Source organism: Oryzias latipes, chromosome 4, assembly GCF_053564925.1.
Source record: "Oryzias latipes strain Hd-rR chromosome 4, Olatipes_Hd-rR_3.1".
Classification (NCBI taxonomy): domain Eukaryota; kingdom Metazoa; phylum Chordata; class Actinopteri; order Beloniformes; family Adrianichthyidae; genus Oryzias; species Oryzias latipes.
Genome location: NC_136240.1, coordinates 34,408,107 through 34,432,438, shown reverse-complemented (window position 1 = coordinate 34,432,438; position 24,332 = coordinate 34,408,107). Strand labels below are relative to the sequence as shown.

General features: G+C 42.2%; 1 protein-coding gene across 1 annotated transcript; it reads left to right on the top strand.

The window, feature by feature from the left end:
* The first annotated feature begins 18,546 nt into the window (after nucleotides 1–18,546).
* Nucleotides 18,547–23,391, top strand: ccl44 (chemokine (C-C motif) ligand 44). The gene is made up of 5 exons (XM_004068362.5): nucleotides 18,547–18,707; nucleotides 19,331–19,460; nucleotides 20,084–20,231; nucleotides 21,412–21,487; nucleotides 22,482–23,391. Exons 1-4 carry the CDS (start codon nucleotides 18,644–18,646, stop codon nucleotides 21,448–21,450), a joined length of 381 nt encoding a protein of 126 aa, XP_004068410.1. The 5' UTR covers nucleotides 18,547–18,643; the 3' UTR covers nucleotides 21,451–21,487; nucleotides 22,482–23,391.
* The last annotated feature ends 941 nt before the right edge of the window (nucleotides 23,392–24,332 follow it).

Sequence of the window (24,332 nt, the reverse complement as noted above, 5' to 3'; positions counted from 1 at the left end):
TTCTGGATTTTAATGATTTCCCTTTTATCTGTGAAAGCCTGAGTCAGGTGGAACCGTACAAAACGAACATTTTATTGATAGCAAAGCTGGTGGGATCTATGTGGTCTAGTTCTGCTCAATAAGTCGCAAATTTATCGTTATGGTGATATCTATCTGTGCAATACGCTTATCGCAAAAGATGGCGAAAATCACAATAAGAGGATACCGGTACTTGAAATGTGCTTAAACAAACTTATGGCACCTTGAAGTATTTAGTGAATCAAATAAATCCATTTACGCATTTGACCAATCAGATGAAGCCCTTTTATATTAGATGTTCACCTCCTATGCAGACTAGTTTCATTTGAAGTATAATTTAAGTTATTTTAACTCTTATTTAAATTAAACTGTAGCAGTGAAATGGAAATTATGTTTTTGGTTGTTTTGCTATTTGTTCATGTATCGCAAGTTATAGCGTCATCGCAATTTTGATCATTAATATCGCAAGTTTTCCTCATATCGTTCAGCCGTAACCCTTGTGCTATCCTAGGCACGTTGACGTTGGGAGTTGGGTCATCTAGACCCACTAGACAGTGCGCTGAACCTTTTTTCTTCAATGATTTGTGATCTTCACTGGTGTCCATGGATTACATGAAATCTTTCCACCTTTATCCACCTTTGTCATGGTAGGGAGAACACGTCAATGTAAAGATCGGGTCATCTGGACCCCACATGATAGCACAAGGGCTAATGTGGTCCCTTCTATTTGTACTTAGCACCTCTTTTTCCTCACAAGATGACAGTCGTCTTTGGGGAAACTGTTCAAATGTGCATCTCAGGCGATCTTCAGACCAGCAGGAGGAAAGGAAAAATAAAACATTAAAAAAACTACTGCAACAAAATATTCAAAGAAGATTAAGGAAAAAAGGAGTATTTATAGATTAAAAAGATTAGTAATTTTCTATTTGCCAAATTTCAGAACAAAAACAGGCGAACCGTATTTTAATTCAAGGAGTCAAGACCTGAAACAATCTGAACACAACAATTGAAGAAATCACCTTCAAAAAACGCATTTAAAAAATGCTGCTTCAACAATTCAACAAATGAACCGTGTTGACTGATTCCAGGCACGACTTAGAAAATTACAAATAAGACAATATCTGGGATATTCTAAGCAAAAGACTAGTCTAAAATTTCTTCTATATTGCAGAACATATATATATATATATATTTCCGGCTGGGTAGCTCGGTTGGTAAGGTGCAGGACTGTCATGCAGGAAACCCGGGTTCGATTCCCAGGGCGGAATGAACAATTAATGGCAATGAAAAATGGGGCAATTACCATGACAATGGAAATGGGGCAATTACCATAACAATGACGGGCAATTAACATCACCCAGTGAGGGTCCTTGGGCAAGACCCTTAATGCTACCGCCTACCTCACAACATGAGAGACAATGAACCACATGTCATGCCGGCTCAGACGTCGCCCGGCCAAACAAGGTCTGCGTCAGGTGCTGAGGGACCAGAGAACCCTGATGGAAAGTCGGCTACTGGGACAAGACGGAAATGGACTAGATGTGAGAACAAGGTTCTGTTAGAATGCTACTACTCAAGTAATCCCACCCAGAGGGGTTACATGCAGAGAATGTGGAATGAATGGATGCTTCGAAACCCACAATCAGGGCTAACTGCCAAACAACTGGTAGCCCAGTGCTCTAACATCCACAAACAGCAACTCCTATCACAACTTGAGATTGAAGCAATACAATACAATGCCATGGGAGAGCCAGAACAACAGGTCAGAGAGGAGGTTATACCACACTCCCACCCTGAGATTGGGTACACAGCCCCAACAACCACAATTACACTGAGCGAGGCAGCAACTGACCTGAAAGACAAGATCATGTCTACAATGAACACTAGGCAGCCCCGACACCAGCTACAACGGTTAAGTGATGTACCGCCTGAAAGTCTACTGGAAACTGTGAATGAAGCATTGAGGGCAATTCCTACCACAACCATCACAGAAACCAATGAAATGGTTTACACTTCAGCAGCAGTGATCCTTGAGATGCTTGGCTATAAGAGCAACCATGGAAGAAAACAATACCCACCATGGAAGCAACGGTTAGATTAGATTAGATTAGATTCAACTTTATTGTCACTGCACATGTAGGTACAAGGCAACGAAATGCAGTTGGCATCTAACCAGAAGTGCAATAAGCAGTAAGTACAGAATAAAGTTCTATAGGATGTACAATAACTATACAGGTTAGTATTATGGACATACTTTACAGATATTAATACTATAAGCACGATATACAGATAGGTGTACTATGAATATACTATACAGATGGGCTATGTAAAAGGGTATGAACACTATAGGCAGAACTATGAACATAATTTACAGTATTGCAATGGACAGTAAAGTGCATAGAAAATATTACAATGTGCAGATGGATTATACAGTGTTCCTGGATGAACAGACAGTAGTGCAAGTAATAAGTTACTGTTTTTGCTTGTTGTGAATAAATAAATGATTCAGAGTGTTGAAGAGGGGGGGAGGAGTCTATGGTGGTGTGTGTGTGGGGGGGGGGGGTGTTTTAGGGGTGTCAGAGGGAAGAGTTCAGCAAGGAGACAGCTTTAGGGAAAAAGCTGTTCCTGAATCTTGTGGTCCTTGTCCGGAGGCTCCTGAAACGCCTCCCGGAGGGGAGGAGGTTAAACAGTCCGTGGTCAGGGTGAGAGGAGTCCTTGAGAATGCTGCGAGCTCGACGTAGACAGCGTTTCCTCTGGATGTCCTCAAGAGCAGGAAGTGGTGTCCCTGTGATGCGCTGGGCAGTTTTCACCACCCTCTGCAGTGCCTTGCGGTCAGCCACTGAGCAGTTCCCGTACCAGACTGAGATGCAACCTGTTAGGGTGCTCTCGATCGCACACCGGTAAAAGTTCACCAGGATGGATGAAGACAGCTGGTTCTTCTTCAGTGTCCTGAGGAAGAAAAGGCGCTGGTGAGCCTTCTTGACCAGGCTGGAGGTGTTTGTGGCCCAGGACAGGTCCTCCGAGATGGTGGTTCCCAGGAACTTGAAGCTGGAAACACGTTCAACAACCATCCCGTTAATGTGGATGGGGTCATGAGTGCTTCCATTCTTCTTCCTGAAGTCCACAATGAGCTCCTTGGTCTTGTTGGTGTTGAGGAGCAGGTTATTGTCAGCACACCATGTGGCCAGGTGCTGTACCTCTTCCCTGTAGGCAGTCTCATCATTGTCACTGATGAGGCCAATCACCGTGGTGTCATCTGCAAACTTAATGATGGAGTTGGTTCCATGCACGGGCTTGCAGTCGTGGGTGTAAAGAGAGTAGAGGAATGGGCTCAGCACACAGCCCTGTGGTACGCCAGTATTAAGTGTGATGGTGGTGGAGTGGGTGTGACCTGACCGAACATGCTGAGGCCTGTTGGTCAGAAAGTCCATAATCCAGTTGCAGAGGGAGGTGTTGATTTCCAGGTCTCCAAGTTTTGTGGTCAGCTTGGAGGGAATGACGGTGTTAAATGCTGAGCTGAAGTCAACAAACAACATCCTAACATATGTGTTGTTATTGTCCAGGTGTGTGAGTGCAGAGTGCAGCACTGTGCATACTGCATCCTCTGTGCTCCTATTTCTGCGGTAGGCAAATTGGTGTGGGTCCAGTGTGGGTGGGAGGCAGTCTTTGAGGTGTGCTAGGACCAGTCGCTCGAAGCACTTCATAACGATGGGTGTGAGTGCCACGGGGCGATAGTCATTCAGGCACGTTGGGGAGGAGTGTTTCGGTACTGGCACAATGGATGTGGACTTAAAACATGTTGGCACAGTTGCCTGGGAGAGGGACAGGTTGAAAATGTCTGTGAAGACCCCTGCAAGCTGCTCTGCACATGCCCTAAGCACACGTCCAGGAATGCCATCCGGGCCAGCAGCCTTGCGTGCGTTGGTCCGGCTCAGTGCAGTTTGGACATCTGAGGGGGTGAGTTTAAGGGGTTGGTGGTCTGCTGAGGGTGAGATTTTGGTGGCCGTCCCCTTGCTGTCGCTGTTGAAGCGAGCATAAAAGTCATTTAGCTCGTTAAGGAAGGAGACGTCCATGACTGTTGGTGTGCAGTTGCTTGACTTGTAGTCACTGATGATCTGGATGCCCTGCCACATGCGTCGGGGGTCGGAGTTGGAAAAGTGTTCCTCTACCTTCAGCTTGTAGCAGTACTTGGCCTTTTTGATGCCCCTTTTCAGGTTAGCCCTGGATTTACTGTAGGCCTGAGCGTCATCTGACCTGAAGGCAGCGTTGCGGTCTTTCAGCAGGAGTCGAACCTCCTTGTTCATCCATGGCTTCTGATTAGGGTACGTTGTTATCTGTTTTTCTGTTGTTACACTGTCAATGGTGGAGTTGATGTAATCCAGTACAGAGGAGGTGTAGATATCAATGTCCGTGTGAGAGCCACAGGCAGCCTGTGAAGCAAACATGCTCCAGTCGGTGTGTTGAAACTTGTCTTGAAGTAAAGAGTCTGCTTCAGTTGGCCATACTTTGATGGTCTTCACTGATGGCTTCACACGGTTGATGAGGGGTGAATACTTAGGGGTGAGAAACAAAGAAAGGTGATCAGACTGTCCGAGGTGGGGGAGGGGGTTCGCGATGTAAGCTCCATTGATATTTGTATAAACATGATCCAAAGTTTTGTCTCCTCTGGTGTGGCAGGAAACATGCTGGTGAAATTTGGGGAGTACTGTTTTTAATTTGCAGTGATTAAAATCACCCGCAACAATAAAAGCAGCCTCTGGGTGAGCAGTCTGTTGTTTACTAATGGCTGCATGAAGTTCGTTCAAAGCAAGCTTGGCATTAGCATCCGGTGCAATATAGACTGCAGTTATTATGGTGGAAGTGAACTCCCGTGGCAGATAAAAAGGTCTACATTTAACCATGAGAAACTCTAGGTTAGCTGAGCAGTGTCTTCCAACAATGACAGTGTCTGTACACCAAGCTTTGTTGACATAAATGCACAATCCACCACCTCTTGTCTTGCCGGAGTCATCTGCTGTTCTATCTGCCCGGAGCATGTAGCGTCCTGCTAGCTCAATAGCATTGTTGGGTACGTCGTTGTGTAGCCATGTTTCTGTGAAAACCATGACATTGCAGTCCATAAGTCTCTTACTGTGGGTGATCCGGAGTCGTAACTCATCCATTTTGTTCACCAGTGACCGCACATTAGCGAGGAAGATGCTGGGTAAAGAGAGCCGGTGTTAGCTTTAGCTTGGCTCTTACGCCTCCGCGCTTCCCCCGCCTTTGTTTACGATCCCGACGCCGCCTGCGAGCACTTCCGCCCGGCCGGGTAGAGTGCGAAGACTCGGTTGTTCTAGCGATCTCAGGGATGAGTCGAAGATTGGTGATAAAGCTGCTGGTAAAGTCCTCACCGATATCCAAAAGCTCGTGTCGAGTGTATGATGTTAAAGCAAAGCTGTTCAGTACGAACAGACCCGAAATGAGCAAGAATAATACTGCAAAATTGCAAAAACTGGAGAGACGCTGAGCCTCGCGATGCGTTCGCGCCGCCATCCTCGCCGAATGTTGTTCAAATCAAGGCAACTCGGAAGGATGTGAGTAAGCTGACAGAGGCTAAAAGAGGTACAATGAGAAAGCAAGTACCTAAGAGATACAGCCAGATGTCCATACCTGAAGCACTGGAAACTGCCAAACAAAGGCTCCTAGCCTTGAGCAGCCGCCTAAAGAGGTACACAAGAGACAATGAAGCCAGACGAATAAACAGGCTCTTCGCAACTCAACCTGCAAAAGTGTACGCTCAGTGGCAGGGTCAAAACAGCCGAGCAGACCCACCAAGGCTGGAAACTGAACAGTACTGGAAAAGTATATGGGAGAAAGAGACAGCACATAACAGCAATGCCCAGTGGCTGGTCTCTCTGAGAAAAGAACATAGCAACCTCCCTGAACAGAATCCAGTAACCATCACAGTGGCTGACATCCAAGAAAGAGTCTCAGGTATGAAGAACTGGACAGCACCGGGCCCTGACATGATACATGCCTACTGGCTAAAGAAGCTTACCGCACTCCACGAGCGCCTGGCAGCACAAATGAACCAGCTGCTTAGAGATGGGACTCACCCCGAATGGCTAACGGAAGGGCGAACGATCCTGATCCAGAAGGATCCCTCAAAGGGTGCAATCCCATCCAACTACCGGCCAATAACCTGTCTCTCCCCAACATGGAAGCTCATGTCAGGCATCATTGCAACCAAGATAAACAGGCACATGGATCAATTCATGAGTAACACACAGAAGGGCATTGGTAGAGACTCCAGAGGAGCCAAACACCAACTCCTGGTCGACAGAACAGTTGCCCAAGACTGCAAGTCACGACACACCAACCTGTGCACAGCCTGGATTGATTACAAGAAGGCCTATGACTCAATGCCACACACATGGATCACTGAATGCTTGGAGCTGTACAACATCAACAGGACTCTAAGAGCCTTCATAGGAAACTCAATGAAGCTGTTGAAAACCACCCTTGAAGCCAATGGGAAGCCACTTGCACAAGTGTCCATCAAATGTGGGACATACCAAGGTGATGCTCTGTCCCCACTGCTGTTCTGCATAGGTCTCAACCCCCTCAGTCAAATAATCACCAAGACTGGCTATGGATACCGACTCAGAAATGGGGCCAACATCAGTCACCTCCTCTACATGGATGACATCAAGCTATATGCTAAGAGCGAGCGTGACATTGACTCCCTGATCCACACCACCAGGATCTACAGTACTGACATTGGGATGTCATTCGGGCTCGAGAAATGCAGCCGGATGGTGACAAAGAGAGGCAAGGTAGTCCACACAGGGGGGGTCTCACTCCCAGAAGGAACAATAGCAGACATCGAGGACAGTTACAAGTACCTTGGAATTCCACAGGCAAATGGCAACCTGGAGCAGGCAACAAGGAAAGCTGCAACAGCTAAATACCTCCAACGAGTAAGGCAAGTCCTAAGAAGCCAGCTCAATGGCAAAAATAAGACCCGGGCAATTAACAGCTACGCACTGCCAGTTATCAGATACCCTGCAGGAATAATAAGATGGCCAAAGGAAGAGATACAGACCACGGATGTTAAAACACGAAAGCTCCTCACCATGCATGGAGGATTCCATGCCAAATCCAACACCCTGAGACTGTATGCTAGCCGCAAGGAAGGAGGCCGAGGACTAGTGAGCGTAGAAGCCACTATCCAGGATGAAACATCCAAGATCCATGAGTACATCAAGCTCAAGGCCCCAACTGACAGTGTGCTCAGTGAATGTCTCAGGCAATGGAGAGCAGAGGATACAGTGCTGGAGGACAGATCCTCATGGGAGGACAAACCCCTGCATGGGATGTACCACCGGACCATAACTGAAGTGGCTGATATCAAGAAGTCCTACCAATGGCTAGAAAGGGCTGGCCTACAGGACAGCACCGAAGCACTCATCCTGGCAGCCCAGGAACAAGCCCTGAGCACCAGAGCAATAGAGGCTCAGATCTACCACACCAGACAAGACCCAAGGTGTAGGCTGTGCAAAGAGGCCCCTGAAACAATCCAGCACATAACTGCAGGGTGTAAGATGCTGGCAGGGAAAGCATACATGGAGCGCCACAATCAAGTGGCTGGAATAATATACAGGAACATGTGTGCAGAATATGAACTGGAAACCCCAAGGTCAAAATGGGAAACACCTCCGAAGGTGGTAGAGAATGAGAGGGCAAAGATCCTGTGGGACTTCCAGATCCAGACTGATAGGATGGTAATGGCAAACCAACCAGACATTGTAGTGGTGGATAAAGAACAGAGGAAAGCCGTTGTGGTGGATGTGGCAGTGCCAAGCGATGGGAACATCAGGAAGAAGGAACATGAGAAACTGGAGAAATACCAGGGACTCAGAGAAGAACTGGAGAAAGCATGGAAAGTAAAGGTGACAGTGGTGCCTGTGGTAATTGGAGCACTCGGGGCAGTAACCCCCAAGCTGGAGGAGTGGCTACAACAGATACCTGGAAAGACCTCAGACCTCTCAGTCCAGAAAAGCGCAGTGCTAGGAACAGCTAAGATACTGCGCAGGACCCTCAAGCTCCCAGGCCTCTGGTAGAGGACCCGAGCTTGGAGGAGAAACCACCCGCGGAGGGTGAGAGGGGCGTTTTTTTTTTTTTTTTGTATATATATATATATGTATAAAATGTTACTTTTCTTTTTTTCCCCTAAAATGTCCATAAAAGGTAAAGGGGCAGAAAAACAAGCTTTCTTCTTTCCGTTCTCTTTCATTTCCCTGTATTAGTGCAGTGCAGTATGCTTTGTTTTTGTGCATTGATTTTCTTTGATTGCTCCATTTGATGTTCATTTTCCTAGACTTCTAAACGACCTTGTTTGATATGTGGGGGACGGTTGTTTTAATGTCTTTAGTGGGAGAGTTATCCAGAAAACACGCAGGCACCGAGATCATACAACGCCTCAGGTTTGCGTGTAACCGGCTCCATCTGTTCCTCAGTTGTCTACCAACTTAAAGCTGTGTGATCTCACACATGGTCGCTGTTTGAGGCTGAGTTTCAGTTCCTCCTTAAGCTGAGACGTTACAGAACAGTATAAAACCCATCTCTAGTAAATAGAGATGGGTTTTATGTTGGTGCCTGTCGAATCTCAGTAGAGTTTGCTTAATTCTCACATTTAACAAAAAGCAGAATTTTTATGGATTAAGAAAAATATTGATCCTTCAATTACTCATTAGCTGAGAAAAAGGAATGTGTCGGACTCAAACGTGTTGCTACACCTGGCAGCACAGGTAAACACATCCAGAGGGTCCAGTTTCTGTCTCCACACTCAGTCCAGACCCTGAGCTTTTGCAGCACGGCTATCAAAATAAAAGCCTCTTCAGCCAACAACTCCCAACAGAGGAATGCTACACTGGAACCAGGGAACATGCACCCATTCATAGTAAAATATAGACTGATGCGATTAAACAATCATTTACTTGGCAGTTAATAAAGGCAATCTGCTTATCAAAATCTCACAATAAGACATGAAGCTTTTCCTCTTTTTGTTATTTTAATTCAATTTTCAATTCAATTCAATTCAATTTTATTTGCATTTTAATTCAATTTTCAATTCAATTCAATTCAATTTTATTTGCATAGCCCAAATGCACAACAATGGGCTTCGTATCGGTAACTGAAAAAGTTAAACATAGAATTCAATAGGAAAATACTAAATTAAACTAACAAACTGACTAAACTAAACTGGGCATCCCTGCCCTTAGACACCCCCCCCCCCCCCCCCAAAAAAAAAAAAAAAAAAAAGGAAGAAACCTCAGGGGTGTCCACATGAAGGAGGGATCCTCCCCAGGATGGACAGGTGATTTACCAGAACTCTAGAAGAACTAACTTATCTAACTCTACAACTACATATTTAAAGTCCAGCAGACGAGCTTCATCCAGACGGAGTTGGGGGGACAGTCAGGGGGGCGAGTCGAGCTGGAGACAGGATCCACAGCCAGATGTCAGAGCAGGAGCAAAGACGAGGTACACGGCCAGGTACAGGAGCACGGATGAGCCAACTGATTTGATTTGAATTTGATTTGAAATGGTTTATTTCAAGCAATCAAATAGAAATAATACACAACAGCAATACAATCATCAGTTATACATTCATACAATAACTAATCAAACTTAGGATAATTAGACATATTAATAAATATTGCTTGAAAGGGACTGGAAGGACGCGAATTTATATAATCCCACCCCGTTATACTGTAACCATTTTATGACATGGTTTATCAATATCCGGTCCCTAGCTTTTATCAGACAGGATTAAGAATCTTGAAGTATCAATAAAGCACATGACAAATAAAATTACTTCAATTATTTTGTAAAAAATAACTTTTAAAAATCAACATGGCAATGAAGTATCCAAAATATATGCAAATTATGTTACTTATAAAAGTCATTGTTATGATGACAAAATAATACTATATCAGTAAAATAGACATAACACTGTTTCAGAAATTTCCATAGCAAAATTTGATCAAGTATCAAAAGTTAAAAATATGTGCAAAATTATGTTGCATTAGGAAAAATCATAACTCAACTTATCAATTTTTTTGGAGCAAGTTAAGTAGTATCATTAAAAGGAATCTGGAAGCAGTAAAGAGGGACAGTACATGAATCACTGCACCAAACAGAGGCATGAAGAACTAAATGATCAAGAACAGAGAAGAGAAGGAGGGTAGAAGTAGATGAGAAAAGAGGACAGAACCCCAGTGCACCATAGTTACCCCAGTTTCAACTTCTAGCAGCCTACTAAAAACAAATAGTTTTTGTTATTAAGTTTAATTTAAACACATTAAGTTAAATAATCTCTGAATACTAACTAGTCTGACAATAATCCTGTCCACAGAGGAATGTTTTCAGTCTAACTTTGAATGTAGAAACTGAGTCGGCCTCTCTTCCATGAGCTGGGAGTTTATTCCATAAAACAGGGGCTTGGTGGCTAAACGCTCTACCTCAAACCGTACTTTTACTAATTCTAGGAACCACAAGCAGTCCTGCATTTAGTGAGTGAAGTGTTCTCATTGGATGGTAAGGGACTATGAGGTCCTTAATATAGGACGGGGCCATTCCATGTAAGGCCTTATAGGTTAACAGGAGGATCTTGAACTTGATTCTAGAATCAACTGGGAGCCAATGGAGTGAAACCAACACAGGAGTGATGTGATCTCTTCTGCTGGTTCCTGCTAACAATCTAGCAGCTGCGTTCTGAACAAGCTGGAGACTTATTAAGGAACTCTTAGGACACGCTAACAAGGAGTTACAGTAATCCAGCCTCGATGTAACAAATGCATGGATGAGTTTTTCAACATCACTCTTAGAAAGTATATTTCTGATATTAGCAATATTCCGCAGGTGAAAAAAGGCAGTTCACCTGCGGAATATTGCTAAGATCAGAAATATACTTTATAAGAGTTTCCACTGAAGTTCAAGTAAAAAGACACAGCAAATTCCTACATTTTTTAATGTAATATATTCAAAATAAATTCTACCATGGCTACTATTATCATGCTTTTAATGCCAATAAGAGCAATTTTACACTGTGAGAAAAGGTTGCTTATTTTGCTGGTCAATTTTTTTAAACAAAAGGTTCTTTTTACTTTAAGATTCAGTTTTTACAGTTGATTGAAGGAAGAGCCGACAGATGGAATCGCCAAGTGAAGGTGTTTGTTTTAAAAGCGTGGAGCTTTGAATAAACTCTTTGCTATCACATCAATGTTCTGGGCAACATCAGAACATTCTCATGCAATTTCAAACCCAATGTTTGTGATCCAGATGCATTTATTCTAAAGATCAGTGCGCCATGTAGAGACTTTTTTTTTTGGAGTTGCATTCCACATCACTTGTTTGCTCCCCTTTTGCCCTTATTAAAGATTATATCAAGTATTTGCCCCCCTGGCATTTTGTCCCCCTAAAATCCCTCTCAGTTAGCAAACATCTCTCTGGCTGCATTAACCAACTGAGAGAGCTGAGCTTCTGACATCTCCAGGAGGCCTTAACATCCAGCCGAGCGGGATCAACTCATCATTCCCACAGGAGACTTCAGCGGTCACGTCATCCTCTTAGCAAATGTGGGCAAAAGCAAGTATGTTTTCTCCTTAAACATGACGTTTTTTGTATTTAAAGGACATTTAATCTATTTATATTGTGCTTTTTGAGCTCTTTATCTTGCTATAATATTAAGAATTTACAATCACTACAGCCTAAAGCTCCATCCAAACCTGCTTAATCCTCTTAGGGGGACACTATTATCCCAACTACTGCTGGATGAAGATGGGTACACCCTGGACAGGTTGCCAGTGTGTTACAGGGCAACACAATCACAAATTCAGACCTGAGGACAATTCAGATTCATCAGTTATCTAATGAAGCATGTTTTTGCACTGAGGGTGGAAAAAGGAGTGTCCAGAGAAAACCCATGTCTGCATGAGGAGAGCTTCCAAAGTCCACACAGAAAAGACTGGGATTTGAACCAGGGCATCTCTCTGTGAGGCAGGCGTGCTAACCACTACACTATTGTTCAGTCCCAGACTAAAATTGAGGTTTCTTTATTTTAACCCATGAAAAACTTGAGTCATTTTTGCAAAAGGGATGTAAAAGATACAGATGTGTTTTGAAAAAAATCAATCGAACACAGGAAGTAACAGTGATGTCGGATGAAAACCACCTTTACGAATGATGTTATGTTGGTATAGAGGTATAAAATTGAACGGGAAGTAAATAACTCTACTCTCTTTACCTTTTTATGTACATGTAGTGTAAACAGAAATTTAATAATGTGACCAGTATTCACTAAACATTTGATAAACAGCACTGCAAACAGTACCTGGATAAATTAAAATGACAATCGTTTTTAACCACAAAGAACAAAACAGTCTAAAAGACCAAAAACAGCAGGTTGAAATGTTTGAAGCTGTTGTTTCAGACATTTGGTTTTTGTTTCTTAAAATCAAAAGTGCCAGGAAGAAAAATAAGAGAGCACTTTTAATAGTCAAATGGATAATAAATTCCTAGATTGCATCAATTTAGGTACAATAATTGGACTGTATCGTGTCGCCACAGGTAAATCGCTTATGTATCGATTGGTGGACCGTCTATGGAAATACGCATCGAATCATGTGAGAAGGAAAGATTCAGTCTTACATGATGAAAACAAAGCAGAGCATTGAAACAGATGAGCGGGGGTGTGGTTGCTTGTTGTTGCAGGATTTTTCAATGACTGCAAAGGTATGTCCAAACCGAATCTGGCTCGTAGGCAGACCTGTAGTCATCTGAAAGGTATGTTTTTGCAGCTGAGATTCCAGCCCGATTTGGAGGGTCAAACTCCCGAACGCTTAACCAGACACCCGCTGTGCACACATCCACACACACGCACGCACGTTGACACACACAGGCTCAAACCCCCTTAGTGCGGACTGCATATTTTCATATCCAGGATTCCAAAGGGGGCATGTTGTAGCCTTGTTGTCTGGACATTCCTGACTTTTTCCAGTTTTCCAGGGGCTAAAGGATAATTTGTTCATTTTTAAATATTTTGAACCACAGGTACTTAAGTAGGCTTTTGTTGGCCTAACTGCATGTCCAAAGTAATATTTTCTTCCATTAGAGGTGACCGGCGCTTCTAGAGCTGCTCTGCCAGTGTACTCATTTTAAGTGTTTTTCCAAAGTTCAATATCTTCAAAACCTTTAGTCTAATCAGGTGTGATGGGTTTAATAAAATATATTGTGAGGCAAATTTATGTACTTGACTACAAAGGGGCCATACTGGGCGGATTTGCACATTTTTGCAAAGCTCTGCAAGAGCTTCTCAATTCCCGAAAAGTAGTAGAAGTGCCTCATGGAAACGCATCGAAGAGGCGTTTTTATGTGAAATTAAATGGAAAAACTGCATCAAAATGAACGTATTCCCCAAACTGCACCTTCTCTACACAGAACTAAACACAGAAATGTTTTTCTCAGCAGAAATTTGGCCAATCTAAGACAAAACTAACTTTATGATGAGTTTTGTTAATAACGATGTTCTCCATGTTAACAAATAAGTACGTTTTATTTACACAACTAGCAAACCTCCACAGCAGTGTCCTGTCTGGAGAAAACTAAACTGCATCCACTGCTGCTGACTACAAATACCCCAAAATCCCCAAAATTTCAGATTTATGTCTCGTAAAAATCACAGCAGTCACAACAATTACACAATTTCTGCCTGCTGCTTTACTGCCCCCTGTGGTCGACTGGGCAAATCACAGTTAGAGATTTCCAAAAATCAGAGGATCAATACGTCCTCGGAAGAAAAGTACTTCAACAAAAGGTTTGTCGGTGGGAGTGTAGAGCGACTGTTGCAGGGTCACTCAGAAAATGTAATCAGGAAAGCATTTGTTGTAAATTCATTACAAATATAGCAAAAAATGTAGTCCAAAGAAAAGGATGATTGATATTTTCTAATATCATGGCCAACATTCCTCTGTCCATTTTCTTTGTAAACATTTTCCTCCTGATAAAAAGCCTCACAGACGCAAAACCTTTTTGCGTCTGTGAGGCTTGGACTTTGATTGTTGGTATCAGTCCAACAGAAAAATATGAGGGAGGAAGAAAACACAAAATGTTGCTTCATCACTCTTGTTTGATAAATTTGAAATACAGCTGCTTGAAATCCTAAATCCTCATTAATCCCAACCAGCTGCTCAGATCTGCTCTGAAGTTTTTTCAACTTAAAATCACAACCTTTTTTTAATTACTTAAATGCTTCACATTTATGCTTATCTTTGAAATAATTCCTTAGAACTATTGTGAATAAACCAAAGAAATGGAGTTAAGTGGCACAATATCTAATTAGATTTGTTATTATTTTTGTTCAACTGCCGTTAAGTAACTTTTATTCCTGTTATCTTTCAAAAAGAGTCAAATTCTTCCAAGCACTTTGGTAAAACAAATGTTTTCCTGAAACAGTGGAGCTAAGTTGTTCTTAAGAGTAATTCTCTATTAAAAAGAAATCTCTGATGCCTTCTGGTGTCGACGTGTCGCGTTACTGTAAATGGACTGACAAAAAAGTATTTTTTACATGACAAAAGGTCAATAATTATCCAGAAACACACAACAGTAACATTTTTGACATGTATTCTAATAAGACTACTGAATCAATTAGGAGTCTGAATTTGACATTTGGTCAGTTAAAATGATGCTGGACTGAGTCAGATGGAGAGTAACTGGTGTTTTTTATTAGGTTTTTCATTTCAATTTTAATTTTTATTCTCTTACGATTAAATCATGACTGTCACCGACTGTCTCCCAAACACTGCATACTACTGAATTAACTCCTTGTGGTCTCTACAGATGACTTTTTAGACTTTTCGGTGATGTCAAATGTGAAGAGATGAACAAATTTCTGGTTTTAATACATTTAAATGGCTTTTATTTTGATCTAAAGACAAAGAAAAGCTGCTTTAAATCTTACTTTGGCCGTGTTTTCGAACATCTAAGACACTTGCTTAGCCAAAAATGTCACTTTTGCTTGGAGACTTTATAGCAGAAGCCTGGATTAGGAGCAAAAAAACAAGAACAAAAAGTCCAGCCTGGTAAACAAGAGACCAAAGAATGACTTTTTTTCACCAAAGAATATGAGGTTTGACAGCAACATTTGTCATTCTTTGACCAGAAAGTAATATTAAATCTGTCATTATCCAAAAATGCAATTCCTCATGTGTAAAACCACAGGTGGACTCTGCACACGCTCATTTGTAGCCTGCTAAAAACAGATTTGTTGTGCGTTTCTGCAGTCTACTTTGTATGCAGGGTTCTTACCAGGCAGGCACACTCTGATGCTCACACTCCAGCATAAATTTGGGTTGTGTGTGTGCAGAGTGGCATATGGTGGACTCTGCATTATATAATTAAGCGGGCTCTGGAAACTCTCCTGCTCCATCTGCTCCGCGGTTTTCCGTCTTAACATTAGTAGGTGCAGCACGAGGTGTCTGCTTCCACCTGAGCTGTTACCAGACACAAACAATCCTGGACATTCTCCAGAAAATATAAAGGGAGCAGGAAAGATGAAGCTCGGAGCGGTGCTGGTGAGCTGCTCAACTCTTAGGGGCTGCGTCACACAGCCACTACGTACATTTTGCACATATTGCACGGATGAAAATTGGTCATACGTGATTGTGCGTGGAAAAAGTGAGAAAAGTTGTGGTCTTCACGTGAAGTTTTCACAAATGCATGAGGAATGAACCATGTTAAAACCGCGGAAGAAGTACGAAATAAACCAAGTAAAGAACCCGTTGTCGTAGAGCATGAACCGTGCAATTCATTTGTGATTAGTGCATCCATTACATACTTTAAACATGATATTTGCTCCGTAAATGTGATATAAAAGTTATACATTGGTGCTTCATGCGTGTAAAGTCTGTTAAACGTACGTGGAACGGTCGTGGAAAGCCACAAATTTGTGTATGCATCTGACAAAAATGATGCACAACTGGGAAAGATTTAGGTAATAATTGCGTATAAACTATGTAACATACAGGTAAAGTGCGTAATCCTAAACCGAACAAAAATTCACAAAAGACCCGTCGGCCGAAACGCTCGACGCACATCTGCTTACAACGGCAAATGACAAACGCAAGAAATGCTTAAGAAGTACATATAGCACACATGTACCATGAAAGACCAAAATTTCATCCGTGGAAAATGTGCAAAAATGTAAGTAGTGCTTGTGTGACACAGCCTTAACTACATGTGCAGTAAAATCCAATACGGATAAGTGGAAGTTAACAAGTCCCCGCGGATCCAAGCAGAGGGAAGATGGTTTCATAAAGCGGGCCAGGGCGGCCCGTTCCCCCTGCTACGATTAATACGATACCGTATCAATAAGGATATGCTAAAAGTCTAGATTTTCTATTATTATTGTTATTCTTAGTAAAATTCACTGTATTTACCATGGTGCATACAACTTAATATTAACATGTTTGAATAAAATATTGAAAACAATAGAAATTAGTTATTAGGCTGCTAGAAGTTAGAAGCTGTGGAAAGTATGGTGCACTGGGGTTCTGCCCTCCATTCTACTTGTCCTCTATTCTACTTGTCCTCTATTCTTGATCATTTATTTATCATTTAGTTCTCCATGCCTCTGTTTGGTGCACTGTCCCTCTTCCCCACTGCCCTCCGGTGATTCCAGTTGGCTCGTCTCTGCTCTGTACCTGGCCGTGTACCTCACCTCTACTCCTCCACCTGGCTGTGGATCCTGTCTCTGGCTCGCCTGGCGCCCCCAGCTGCCCCCCGACTTCATCTGGATGAAGATCGTCTGCTGGATTTTAAATATGTAGTTGTAGAGTTAGATAAGCTAATCATTCTCTAAGAGTTCTAGTACATCGCCTGTCCGCCCTGGGGGAGGATCCCTCCTTCATATGGACACCCCTGAGGTTTCTTCTTTTTTTCTGGACTGCGTTTTTTTTTTAGGAGTTTTTCATCACTGAGAAGGAGGGTCTATAGGGGCAGGGATGACCAGCTTAGTTTAGTCTGTTTAGTTAGTTCAGGAATCAGCTATTGTATTTTATGACTGTATTTTATTTTCTGTATAATTTGTGAATCCAGTTGAAGCAACTATTGTTGTAATATTGGGCTATATAGATCAAACTGAATTGAATTAAATTGACTGGAACTGAATGAAACATTCTGAAACATACTGTACATACAATACAACATTTTCAGCTGCTGGCTTTCAGTCTGTGTTTTTAGCTACCACCAGTCATTTATTAATAAACGTCTCATCTTTTGATCTATTTTGAAAACGTTCCCAGAGGTCTTTTAAATATGACGATGCTGTTTCTTTCAGCCAAAATAAAAAGAAAACCTGTGTCGTTTTCTAGAGCATAAGTTCTGCAGGAAGGTTTAATAGAAACTCATTATTGAGGTTTGGGCGGGACTGTTGGCACAGAGTAAGCCTGCCTTCATTTCCCATCATTCTTTTGTTTACATCCTCTCCCGCTGGCTTACAGCCTCTCACATCTCCAACCTAAAATTACCGGTGCAACATAAACTGCAGCAATATCAGATCCATCCAGCCGTCCAGTTTAGATCCAGATTCCAGCTCAGACCAGGAAAACAAAGACGTTCGTGGATCCATTTGTCTGCAGGTGGATGCATCAGAATGGAGCGGAGCAGGAAGCTTGTGGCGCCCGCCGACTGTGGCACCTACAGCACTGCTACAGGCTTTTTTAAACTGCATGTTTTCATCTGCTCCAGATTCACGATACAAAAATACACAGATACGCAGTTTTATGTTTAATTTTCTTTATATATGTCCTACATCATCAGAAAAATGCTACAAGAACATGTTAAAAGCACCATTTTCATTGGTGTGGGTCTTTCTATTCATTTACATGAGGATAACTCAAAACGAATGTTTGTACCAAACAGCGCACAAAAGAAGCAGTACGAGAGATTTAAAAGTGGTTTTGAGGCTTGTCCCTTTTTCTGGTAAAATATGGAGCAGTCTTTTTTTCAAACAGTAGATGGTTTTTATGTTGTGCTAAATGCCAACTTTAAATGAATCTTCACGTTAAAATACACCGTTATTTTGTGTCCAACAACATTGAGACATTTCTTTGGCGTGCATGAGCGATGACCTGGATTTAAAGTTATTTAAAACCTATTCAAGGTGCATGAAATCATAAAACAGATTTAGTTTCAGCACCAATTAGCTGGACCAGTCTCAGGAATTTGTGCAAAAGCTTCAGAGAGATTACTTTTTCGGGGGAAATGCACAAGACGAAGTAGGAGGAATTCAAAGCCTCAAATAAAACAAATGGAGCTTGGCATCCCGAGTGAGGAAGACGAGAAGTGAGATAAAGATGTAAAAAAAAAAATACCAGAGGGAATGAGAGAGAGTGGGGTGTGATCATGGCAAAAGATGCAAAAACGGAGGGTGGGAGGGAAAGACGGTAAGACAGAAAAAAAAGAGGTGGTGAAAGTGAGACATAGGCAGGGAGGTATGAAGAGAGGGAGGGAGTAATATAAGAGAGCCAGGCACAGAGGGAGAGGTGACAGTGAAGATTATCCTCTCTTCTCTGCCACTCTCACCATGTTGGTCCTGCAGATGTTGACTGTTCTCTCCTTCACTGTTGTCTTCCTGGCATCTGTGGAAGGTAGGATGGAGCCACACGCTGACTGTGTGTTTGTTTTTTTGCAATCCCGGCATGCGCCCAGCAGCTGGACAGTGCAGCAGAGGAGGCGATGGCGAGGACAGAAAGAAAAAAAAGAGTGATGGGAGCAGCAGCGAGGATGTAAACAGAGGAGCAGAGCAGCAGGAAGAGCATCGCGCAGGCTCATGCCGAGGCATGGCAACTGCCAAGCCTGCGTTCGGTCCATTTTTAAATTTTGGTTGAGATGCTCTGCTTCCCAGCCCCGCTACCTCACACCTCACTTTCATTTGTTTGTGGGTTTTTGCTTTAAAACGAGGCGACATCATGGGAAAGCGTCTGCATGAAAACAACACTCCTCCTCTCCCCTCACTTCCTCTCATTTCACTGGCAGGGTCTATCAGCACAATAGGATGCCATTGTAAGCCCTAGATGTGCGTCCAGAGGGTCTTCCAGCCAGATAACGCTCCCCAACCATGAGAGCAAACCCCACCATGTTGCAAATCCAACCACTCCCACATTACTTCTGATTTTCTCTGAACTTTTGCCGTGAACGGATGAAACGACAACTTTCTTGAGACTCTATCTCTCCGCAGTGCTCTGACTCTCCCTGTGGTTCTGCCCTCCAGCCAAAGGCGTGCAGATGCAGAGGGATGTCCAGTGCTGCATGCTGTACTCCCAAGGCAAGGTGCGTACCAAAGATGTGCTGCGGTTTGAGGTGCAGACGGAGGGGCCCGACTGCAGTATACAAGCTATCATGCAAGTATTCCAACTATCCACTCAGTGGGCTTAAGAGCACGGAGCAATTTGCAGGCATGGAAAATATGCTTTTTCGTGAGAGGACGGGCAGAGAGCAGGCCTGAGAGGCATTGTCAGCTTTCCAGGTCAAGTTGTTATGGCTGCGTCTGGAGCCGTAATTGCCAAGGAAGTAAGAAAGGAAACATGTGGGAATAACGGGCCATAAGAAAGTACCTCGTTTCAGCTGCAGGCAGCCAGCCAACAGCCAAATGAGTCAGTCAGTCAGTCAGTTGTTAGAGCGAGGTTCAGCTATGAAAACTGGATTGTGAAATCTATTGTTTCCATCAGGCCAGGGAGATCTGATGTAGCCATGGAATGAGGAGCTCGCTTTCTCACATGGTCCAGTTAACACAAACATGGAATTTTTACCCTCCAGAAACAAGACGCCCTTTCAGTGTGGTGGGGTTTTTTTTTAGGGATTATCAACAATTACTACAAACTTTACCCATTTTTGATCCCTTTATGTCTTTACATTTACTCTTTAATCTCACAGTGCCTCTGAAGGGCCTCTTTCTTTGCGTCAATTTTCTGTTTGTGTGCAGCAGGCAGCTGTGCGTTCATATTTCATGTAAAATATTTCACAGTTTTTACACAAAGAAGGCGGTGAAATGTGCCGACCCCAGAGATCGCAAGGTGAAAAGGTTGTTGAGGAAACTCCAGCAGAGGCAAAGAACCAAAGCTCACCGAACCCCGTGGTTCTTCCGCCATGACAACCTGCCCGTCATGTCAGAGGTCAGATTTCAATCTTTTCATAAATACTTCTTCTGTACCTGTTCTTCTGAATGTTCAACGTGTGCAGATTTGTTTGCCCTAGAAAACATATGAGCCATGTTGGGTCACTCCTCCTTTATTTTCCCACTCTGATCATCTTATCTTTTTTTTTAAATTGTTCCCAGTGGTCTTTTCATTAGGAGTATGCAGTCTTTAGCCAAAATCAGGAAACCTGTATCGTATCCCAGCTTCTGCAGAGTGGCAGGGGTTCATTAGAAATTTGTATCCGAGCTGTTGGTGCAGAGCAGCCCCGCCCCCCTTCCCCTCTCTGTTGCTGACAGCTCGAAGCAGGGAGTTTGTGACCCTCCCAGCGTATTTCTGTCACAGATATGCTTTTTTTCAAATAGCATTTTTTCATCTGCTTCTGACTCACAGCAATTTGAATAAAAAAATACTCAGACAGGATATTTTATGCTTATTTTTTCTTTTTATACCTTCTCCATTATCAGAAAAAGCCCACAAGAACACGTTAAAAACACTGGAGTGGGCCTTTAAGGTCATGTGATTCCCCTGATATGAGTCTATCTTATGAAAGTTCAAACTCACTTTTAAATCTTTTGGAAAATTCCTTCCCATTCTCAGAATTATACAGTGAATCTCACAGTTCCTGATGAACTCTTGAATGGTTGAGCCTAAAACTCTTTTCTTCAAGCAACAATCTTTACATTGAAGTGTTCAGTCTGTAACTGCTTCCCTCAATTCTCCTATTTCCTGTTGGTTTTCATTTTTTTATGTTGTTTTGTATAGAAATGATCCTTAATTTTGCAGACCATATTTTACTTTGGGTTTTCTATTTGGTGCTCTTTCGCCTGAAGAACATGTATAACAAGTAACACTTAAACTGTTTTTACATTTCATTATACAATGCATAAAGTCTTTATTGTCAGACTTTCTGTTCTACTCTATTCTATTCCTAAATGGTCAATAATTGAAGTCATTTTCTTCTTTTGCAGAACTTGATTTTTTTGTATGTTTTTTTGTGGTATTGTCACTTTAAGATTTAAATAAAATATGTATTTAATAGGGCCAGTTGCTTAAAAAAATGAGAATTAAAAAAGTAGCAGCCACACGTGTCAGCCAGAACATGGAGAACCAGGGTCTCGTTCTTAAAGACATTGTCTCCTTCCCTTTGGATGATCAGGACAAGAAGGATAACTGGGCCATCCTGAACGTGGAGTGATGAGGCACGAGGTCCGCAGGAAAACCCGTAGTCATACGTAAGCGTCTGGAGAATAATGTGTTCCTCACATTGACTGTACATGAGAACTGGACTGAGTGACTCCTCCCCCCTGGCGTCCCAAACAGGAAGTACCTGCAGCCAAAAAGACAGAAAAAAACAGCGCTTACTCAGTCATTCTTATTTACTGAATAACCATTCTTGCGCTGATACTTTTTTTTTTTGTATTAAACTGACCAATCAGATGCTGATGCCTCTATAAAAGTAGGCGGGGCCTGCTGGCCCCCATGTCCAATGTACGAACCGTTTGATTGACAGATTTAAGTTGCCTTGCTTACAAGTGGCTGGGTGTGGCCTTCCAACAAGCTCACTCCTGATTTCTGACTCGGTCCAGTTCTCAGATCAACCTCTTATCCGAATCTGTGAAGGAAATGCTCATGTAAGGGTTAATGGCCCACGAAGTGTGCATTATCAGAAATGAATGCACGCCGTGGAAGCCTGAACCGTCCGGCACGAAGCGGAGTTTATACCATGGTCACTTACAAAAGAAATAAATATTCAACCAGTTTTTTGGCCTTTATTGTTGTTATTTTTCAGGTATGGATAGCATTTTTCACAAAAAACAGACTGTTTGTGCGTGGTGCGGCGATGTCATGGTAACGTGACAATGTGATGCACCTCTGCTGCAGTCAAGGTCCGGCTATATAAAGCAATATTTGTGCTGATGGTCACGATGTGTGAAACAAAGCATCGGGTCAGAGAGAAAGTTCTCCTCTTACCGCTTGTTTTTGTCCAGATGATGACGATAAAGTGTGTTTTAAAGAAGCCAGCGCAGTAATACAAAACATTTCAGCTATGTGACCGGAACTACTTTTTGAGGTGTGCGGTTATCACTGTGGATCATCATTTTTCAATGCACACCCAGCAGCCAATCAGAATCGAGTATTCAACCGGACCATGGTATAAAATATCTTAACAAGTTGGCAAATTTTATATTGAAAGTCTTTGCATTGTTTACCTTTTTTTTCCTGCAGGCCAAGTGAATGTTCAGCAGCTGGTTGTCTTGATTTGGAAACACTTGCTGACTCTCCAGTCGTCTTGTGTCTCTCTTTCCACTCCGTCTGTCCCTCTGGAACAAGACCTGGGCAGCAATACATCCTCGGCTTTATATCCTCCACCACGACCTGCGCTGAAAACATCCTGGAAATGTGTTGGAAACACTCATCGGGGTGTTGTTTGTCAGACTGATCCTTCCAAAAAATGGCTTATACTGTTATTTGTTATCGTCTGCCTGAAAGCGTCGCCTTCCTCGACAGTGTTACCATGGTGATTGATAGGAAATCGGTGAATTTGGTGTCCTGAAAAAAAGCAAAAAAAGAAAGCGTTGACATTCACGTAGTAGATCAGCAAGACTTTCTGTGCTTAATTGTGGCTTATATACCTTAACTATGTAATAAAACTTCACAGTACACTAAAGTACATTTGTCACACCTAGTTTGCAGAGCTTCTGGGGGAACCTCACACCTATTAAGCAGTTTTTCCCTTTTGATAGTGGTGTCAAGATTTTAAAAGTCTCGTTCGGGCTATATCTAACTGTATAATGGACCAGATCGAAGGTTTTTATTTGGGTTCACTCTAGCTTTTAAAACAGCAAACAAAGGTTTCTTATATATTATGTGTGTTGTCCGTACTAACTGTCTATACAACATTTTGATCTTTTTGAAATTTGACCGTTCAACGTGAATGCTTGATCTAAAAATCCATTTGCCGTTTGGATTTAACGCTTGTCCGTCACCAAACTATGCCAAAGTATTCATGAGTCCATCCTTCACATGACAAGGCTGTTATTCTTAGAGGGCTCTGGTGTGTTTCACGCACACGCATTGTATTGTAGAAGAATGCAATGTATTTCAAGTGAAATATTTTATAAATTTATCTAAAATATTGTTTTCTCTGTGTTTTTCTTTGGGTTCCTCCTAAAGACGATGTCCAAAAGCCACTACGTACGTTCTGCGCATGTTGCACACATGAAAATTGGTCATACGTGAATATACAAGGAAAAAGTGAGAAAAGTTGAGTTCGTTACATGAAATTTTACATACGCCATATAAAAGTTATACATCGGCATGCATGAAAAGTCTGTTAGACATACGTGGAACGGTCGCGGAAACCCACAAATTTGAGTATGTATGTGGCAAAAATCATGCAATCTTCTTACATAAGATTTGCGTAATAATTGCATATATAAACTATATAAAATACGCATTAACTGCATAATTCTCAACCGACAAAAAAATGTGAACAGCTCAAAGCCAAGTTTATGTGAAGACCCGTCGGCCGAAACCCTCAACTGACTTCTACACAACCGCAAAGAAGGACTTGTTAATTGCCGGTACTTATATCACGCCTGTATTACGAAATAACTAAATTTCATATGTAGACTATACGCAAAATATATGTGGTGACTGTATGACACTGCCTTAAAAGATAGCACAGCACAATCTAAACAAAAAATGTAGAAGCTAACATGTTTGCATTTCTTTATGCAGGACAATTACCATTTTAATAAGTTCATGAAAGAGTAACTAACAGAAAAAAACAGAAACCTAAGTTTGTGTTGTTTTATTACAAAATGCAGGAAATGCAGGTAAACATTATTTTAAAATCATTAAGAATTGTCAAAATAAGAGTCGGTGCTCCTTGTGTGTTTAAAACGCACATTCACAGAATTAAAACAAAAAGTTCATAAAACATGTATTTTTTGCAGATTAAATGCAAAGTTTTAGCTGCTCTGTCAAGATAAAAAAGCTGAAAAGCCCTGACAACAGGATTCAATCAGATAAAATGTCACATACTTCCAAATCTTCAAGTAAGCTACTAAATAA

Bases quoted from the DNA above. Each gene is read 5' to 3' on its own strand.
- ccl44 (XM_004068362.5), top strand. From the start codon at position 18,644: ATGTTGGTCCTGCAGATGTTGACTGTTCTCTCCTTCACTGTTGTCTTC. The intron at 19,461-20,083 runs GCAAGTATTCCA...AATATTTCACAG, and splicing joins TGCAGTATACAAGCTATCAT to TTTTTACACAAAGAAGGCGG. The intron at 20,232-21,411 runs GTCAGATTTCAA...TTGGATGATCAG, and splicing joins ACCTGCCCGTCATGTCAGAG to GACAAGAAGGATAACTGGGC.